At 38.7% G+C, this 7,227-nt stretch overlaps 1 protein-coding gene across 1 annotated transcript; it reads right to left on the bottom strand.

The window, feature by feature from the left end:
* Positions 1–5,500: 5,500 nt before the first annotated feature.
* Positions 5,501–6,373, bottom strand: LOC132653996 (vomeronasal type-1 receptor 94-like; the record flags this gene model as incomplete). The annotated part of the gene is made up of 1 exon (XM_060383307.1): positions 5,501–6,373. A coding segment is annotated over one exon (873 nt), but the record flags the coding sequence as incomplete, so codon positions are not given.
* Between the last annotated feature and the right edge of the window lie 854 nt (positions 6,374–7,227).

The raw sequence follows: 7,227 nt of genomic DNA on the forward strand, positions 1-7,227 counted from the left end.
GGTCTTTGATTCAATTCCTTTGATCATCCTGTCTTTATTTTTTTTAATGTCAATACTATGTGGTTTTTATTACTATAGCTCTGTAATAGAGCTTGAAATCAGGAAATCAGGGATAGTGATGATGCCAGAAGGTTTTTGTTTATTTGTTTTCTAAAATATTGTTTTAGGTATCCTTGCTTTTTTTAAATTTTTTATTTGACTTTTATTAATTATACTTTATTCATTTCGAATCCCCCCATAAGCCCCTCCCTCCTCCCCTCCCAGTCCCACCCTCACTCCCCTTTCTGCATGCATGCTCCTCCCCAAGTCCACTGATAGGGGAGGTCCTCCTCTCCTTCTTTCTGATCTTAGTATATCATTTCTCATCAGAAGTGGCAGCATTGTCAGTGTTCTAGGTTATCTCCATGAGTAGTCCTTGGTTGGAGTATGAGTCTCTGGGAAGTTCCCTGTGTTCAAATTTTCTTGTTCTGTTGCTCTCCTTGTGGAGTTCCTGTCCTCTCAAGCTCTTGCTATTTCCCACTTCTTACATGAAATTCCATTCACTCTGCCTGTCAGTTGGCCATCAGGCTCAGCATCTGCTTTCACACTCTGCATGGCAGAGGCTTTCAGAGGCCCTCTGTGGCAGGTTCCGAGGTTGTTTCCTGTTTTCTTCTTCTGGTTTTCAGAGGTCCTCTGTAACAGGTTCCTAAGTTGTTCCCTGTTTTCTTTTTCTTCTGATGTCCATCCTCTTTGCCTTTCAGGATGGGGATTGAACATTTTAGTTAGGGTCCTCTCTTTTGCTTAGTATGTTTAAATGTACTGATTTTAGTGGGTTTATTCTATGTTGTATGTGTATATGAGTAAGTATATACCGTGTGTGTCTTTTTGGTTCTGGGACAACTCACTCAGGATGATCCTTTCCAGGTCCCACCATTTACCTGCAAATTTCATGATTTCCTTTTTTTTTTTTTTTTTTTTTTTTTGCTGAGTAATAGTCCATTGCATAGATGTACCACGGTTTCTGCATCCATTCTTCAGTTGAGGGGCATCTGGGCTGTTTCCAGCTTCTGGCTATTACAAATAAAGCTGCTACAAACATGGTTGAGCAAAAGTCCTTTTTGTGTACTTGAGCCTCTTTTGGGTATATACCTAGGAGTGGTATGGCTGGATCTTTCGAAGCGCTATTCCTAGTATCTTCTGGAGGTATCTCCATCCCTGATCTCAAGCTGTACTATAGAGCAACAGTTATAAAAACTGCATGGTACTTGCATAGAAACAGAATGGTGGATCAATGGAACCGAATAGAAGACCCAGAAATAAACCCACACACTTATGAACACCTGATTTTTAACAAGGATTCCAAATCCATACAATGGAAAAAAGATAGCATCTTCAACAAATGGTGCTGGTCCAACTGGATGTCTACATGTAGAAAAATGCAAATAGATCCATACTTATCACCCTGCACAAAACTGAAGTCCAAGTGGATCAAAGACCTCAACATAAAACCAGACACATTAAATCGGCTAGAAAAAAAGTGGGGAAGATTCTAGAACTCATTGGTACAGGAGAAAACTTCCTGAACAGAACACCAATAGCACAGGCTCTAAGAGCAACAATCAATAAATGGGACCTCATGAAACTGAAAAGCTTCTGTAAATCAAAGGACACAGTCATCAAAACAAAGCGACTGCTTACAGATTGGGAAAGTATCATCACCAACCCTTTATCTGACAAAGGACTCATATCCAGTACACATAAAGAACTAAAGAAGCTGAAAAGCAGCAAACCAAGTAATCCACTTAAAAAATGGGGAACAGAGCTAAACAGAGAATTCTCTGTAGAGGAATACCGAATGGCAGAGAAGCACTTAAAGAAATGTTCAACCTCCTTAGCCATTAGGGAAATGAAAATCAAAACAACCCTGAATGGCCAAAATGATCAAAAACTCAAATGACAACACATGCTGGAGAGGTTGTGGAGAAAGGGGAACCTACTGCTGGTGGGAATGTAAGCTTTTTTTGTTTTTCAATTCTAAGTTGAGTATATTTTCTTTCCAGGTCTGTAAAGTATTGTGTTGGAATTTTGGTGGAGAATTGCATTGAATCTGTAGATTGCCTTTGGTAAGATGGCCAATTTTACTATGTTGATTCTACTGACCAATTAATATGGAAGATCTTTCCATCTTCTGATATCTTCTTTAATTTTTTTCAAAGACTTTAAGTTATTGTCATTCAGCTCTTACTTGCTTAGTTAGATTTACTCTAAAATATTGCATATTATTTGTGGCTATTGTGAAGAATGATGTTTCCCTGATTTCTTTCTCAGCTCACTTGTCATTTGTATAAAGAAGGGCTACTGATTTTTTTATCTTGAGTTAATTTTGTATCCAGCCACCTTACTGAAGGTGTTTATCAGCTGTAGAAGTTCCCTTGTAGAATATTTGGGGTAGCTTATGTATAGTATCATATCATCTGCAAATAATGATATTTTGACTGCTTCCTTTCCTATTTGTATTCCCTTGATCTCTTTTAGTTGTCTTATTGCTCTAGCTAGAACTTCAAGTACTATATTGAATGGATATGAAGAAAGTGGACAGCCTTGTATTGTTCCAGATTTTTGAGGAACTGCTGTGAGTTTTTATTTAATTTGATGTTGGCTATCAGCTTGCTATATATTGCTGTTTTTATGTTGAAGTATGTAACTGTATTCCTGATCTCGTCAAGATTTTTATCATGAGGGGGTGTTGAATTTCCTCAAAGGCTTTTTCAGCATCCAATAAAATGATCATATGGTTTTTCTTCTTTCAGTTCGTTTATGTGTTGGGTTACATTGACTGATTTTTGTATTTTAAACCATTTATGCATCCCTTGGATGATCCCTGGTATGATGGTCATGGTAGATGACATTTTTAATGTGTTATTGGATTTGGTTTGCAAATATTTTACTGAGTATTTTTGAATCAATGATCATAAGGGAAATTGGTCTGTAATTTTCTTTTTTGTTGTTGTCGAGTTGGCCTGGTTCGGATGTCAGGGTGATTATGGCCTCACAAAATAAATCTGACATGTTCCTCCCATTTCTATTTTATGGAATAATTTGAGGACTATTGCTATTAGCTCTTCTTTGAAAATCCAGAAAATCCTGTGCTAAAAAACATCGGACCCTGGGCTTTTTTTTTCCCTTTGGTTGGGAGACGTTTAATGACATCTTCTATTTCCCTAGAAGCTAGAATTCTATTTAAGTTTTTTATCTGATTCATCTTTGGTAAGTGGTATCTATTAAGATATCTGTCCATTTCTTTCAGATTTTCCATATTTGTAGAGTAGCGGTTTTTGAAGTATGACCTAATGATTCTTTGGATTTCCTTGGTATCAGTTGTTGTATCATCCTTTTTATTTATTTATTTTTTTTGGTTAATTTGGATAGTTTGTCTCTGCATTTTAGTTAGTTTGGACAAGGGGTTGTCTATCTTGTTTATATTCTCTAATAACAAATTCTTTGCTTCACTGATTTTTTTTTTGTATTGGTTTTTTTGTTTCTATTTTATTGATTTCAGTCCTGAGTTGCATTATTTTCTTTCCTCTACTCCTCTTGGATGAATTTACTTCCTTTTTGTTCTAGAGCTTACAGGGATGCTACTAAGTTGCTAGTATGGAGTCTGAACATTCCTCTTACTACCATTTTTATTGTGTTTCATAAGTTCAGGTATGCTGTGCATTCATTTTCCTTGAATTCTAGGAAGTCTTTAACCTCTTTATTTCTGCCTTGACCCAGTGGTCACTTAGAGGATAGTTATTCAGTTTCCATGATTTTGTGGGCTTTTTGTTATTTCTTTTGTTGTTAAAATATAGCTTTAATCTGTGAGAGTATGATAGGCTACAGGTGGTTATTTCAATTTTCTTGTACCTGTTGAGACTCACTTTGTGACTGAGTATTTTGGAGAAAGATCTGTGAGATCCTGAGAAGAGAGTATATTCTTTTCTGGTTGGGTGAAACATTCTCTAGACTTCTGTTTGGTCGACTTGACTCACAATGGCTGTTAGCTCCATTATTTCTCTGCTTAGTTTTTGTCCGGATGACCTGTCTATTGATGAGAGTAGTGTATTGAAGTCCCCTGCTTTTACTGTATGAGGTTCAATGTGTGGTTAAAACTTTAGTAATGTTCCTTTTACAAATGGGGGTGCCCTTCATTTTGAGGCATAGATGTTCAGAATTAACATTTTTGGGGGTTGGATTTTCCTTTTGATGAATATGAACAATCCTTTCCCATCTCTTTTGATTAATTTTAATTAGAAGTCTTTTTGTTTTTAAGATATTAGAATGGGAACCTCAGAGTGCTTCTTGGGTCCATTTACTTGAAACAAAAGTTTTCCTACCCTTTAACAATAGGTAACAATGGGTGGTTTGTCTATGCTCAACTGACACAGAAAACAACCAAGAGATGGGACAACCAGGCTGAAGCCAAGAAGCAGTTCATTGTATGGGAACTATAGGCCCAGGGGACATCAGTCCAAAAGTTGACTCCCAAATTAACTTAGACAAGGCTTTTCATGCCCCCTGTGTTGCCATGTCCCCTTGCATAGTAATCTAGATGACATTAGTTTGATTGGCTTATTAACTTCCTTATTACAGTCTGATAAACTGATTGTAATAAGTATAAGTAATGAGTATAATGAGTATAAATGTTTCCCCAAGCAACAGACTTTATCCCAATCTATTTATAGCAGAGGTGAAAGGAGGAGGAATTTGGTTTTAGAAGAAATGTAGTGTAGAGTGTTGAACCTTCAGGGAGCTGGCCAGTGGTGCTGGTCTTTCCTGTTTTCCAGGGCACCATACCTCAGTGACCAGTGCTGGAATTAACTGCCTTGCACCGTAAGACTGAACGAGGTCCTGTGCTGTACAGAGGCTGTGTTTGGGTCAAAAGTTCTGATAACTCTGAGAATTTTAAATCCAGTTGTTGTTCGCATTGCTGTATACATCACATGTGCTTCTTGCACAGAATTCTGTTCTGAAAGTTCTGTGTACAATTCCTTTCTTTCTGGAGTATAGAACTATTTATGGCAAGAAATGCCTCCTCATTTAATTTGTCAAAATAGCTATACCACAGGAAATTAAAATATTGAAATGTGTTAGACATGGTTACATCCTTCAAAACAGTGTGAGCTGTCCACGGCCATGATGCATGAGAGCCACCTCATAGGATTCCCATAATGACGCATTGAGAAAAAAGATGAAATAAAATAAAATAAAATAAAATGAAACAAAAATGCCCTGGTCATATCACAAAAGGGATGAGGTTTAATTTTCTGTTAAATGTTTGTTACCACACAGGTTAAAGTAAATAATTTTAACAGAAAAACAAAAACAAAAACACTGCTTCAGATTTTCATGTACGCCAAAGCACGTGAACACCATGCCATGACTGACAGTTCTGATGCCAGTGTATTGGGTCCTCTTATAAAGAAATGTGCCCATCAATGATCAATGAATATTCAAACATTTATGTCCTCCCACACATAGACCTGAAAAAGTTAACGACATGTTTTTCAGTGCTCATAAACACAAAAGGGCTGATTGTGGCATAGCTGTGGACCACAAAGAGTCGGATATAGTAAGATGTTGGATCATTCAGGAACATAGTTCTTGAGCAGGAGATAAAGCTATCCAAGATGGACATCAACACGAAGAAGCTCATGAGCAGAAGGAAGGCCCTGTTAGCTCTTTGCTCTGGGCATGCTTTTGGAGAAAGCCTGGTGCTGTGAAGATGCTGGGCCTGCTTCCTGTGCCTGCACAAGAGAGCCACCATGTACCAAGTAGAGATGACCATAACACTAATAAGAAAGACTTCCCTGATGGCCATCAGTGTACAAAATGTGCTTTTCATGAGGTAACTCATGGGTAGGACAGAACAGGACCTAGTAAAATACATGAAGCTATTTGAAGTCAAATTGGGAGTGGCAAAAATTGATACTAAGAGATGACTGCTAATGAGCATATAGAGGACACTCAGAAAAAGAAGGGCACATGAGATGTAATGGGCAGATTTGTGCTTGAACTTGGCTAGACAGGAGCTTCTGGGACTGAGGATGATGGCCTGGAGGACACTCAGCAGGCTGGTGGTAAAAAGGGAGAGGCCCCTAAAAATTCTGTACAAGTAGACAATGAGTTTACATATGGTGTCATCCCATCCCCTCAAAGAAATAAAAATGTCCATGGCTATGAATGCTATGAACATTAGCATCAGTAGGTGGATTAGGGACAGCAGAACAATGTGCACCTCAGTGGGCCTGGGCCTGTGCCCACGAATGAACTTGAAGATGTAGAAGAGAAGAAGGAAGCTGTTGGCTGAGATCCCAATGCCAATTTCAGAGAAGAAGGTGTTCCTTATGTCAGAAGAGTGTGAAGTCATCTTGTGTGGAAACAAAGAGTGGATGAGGAGAAAAGTAAAACAATGACTCACCATGAGCAAGACCTCACACACCACTCCATACCAGTCTTCTGGCCTCAGGAAAACATGCAGATGCTCCTGAATGCTTATTCCACTGAAGACCTCCATTCTACCTCACACCCCACAGACCATCCTCCTGCTCTCACTTGTCCTAAGCTGAGCCATGGCTGGACCCTGTGTCCCATGGTGGCTGCACCAGTGTGTGATCTCCCTCAACATTAAGAGCTGCAGCAATTATGTGCTTTCATGTTTTGTAAGTTTGGGTTTTCCTAAAGCAGGAGCAGCATCTTACTTGGTTTTTACCCACAACATCTTGATGGCCAGGCACATTATAGACAGTTTTACTATTTTGGGTAGAGTCTGAATGAGAAGGATTGTGTAAAAGAAAAAAAAAAAAGAAGAAGCAGAACTTGCCAATATAAACGGTCCCATGGATTGAGTATGCACTTATTCTATTCAGGGCTATCTGTACTCTATTGAAAATCCTAATTTCTTAGAAAATTTCTATAGCACATGTTGGGGGTTGTAATCTATGAATCCAGATGTTTCTGATTTTATTCATGATCTACTGTTTCCTCCAAGTATGTCCTTCAATACTCTGAGGCCGGGTCCCAGCCACCTCCTCTTGAACATGTGAAGAGCAGAGTGCTTGTGTCAGAGAGACACTGGGTGAGCAAGAACACACTGTTTACACACCAAACATGGGAGAATTCCAGCACATGATGGTCTCTGTGGATGTGTTGGCGGCTTATGTTTGTGCTCTGGGAGAGTTCAGGCAGCTCATAAAGACTGTTCAG

This window comes from Meriones unguiculatus, chromosome 5 (assembly GCF_030254825.1).
Source record: "Meriones unguiculatus strain TT.TT164.6M chromosome 5, Bangor_MerUng_6.1, whole genome shotgun sequence".
NCBI classification, from domain to species: domain Eukaryota; kingdom Metazoa; phylum Chordata; class Mammalia; order Rodentia; family Muridae; genus Meriones; species Meriones unguiculatus.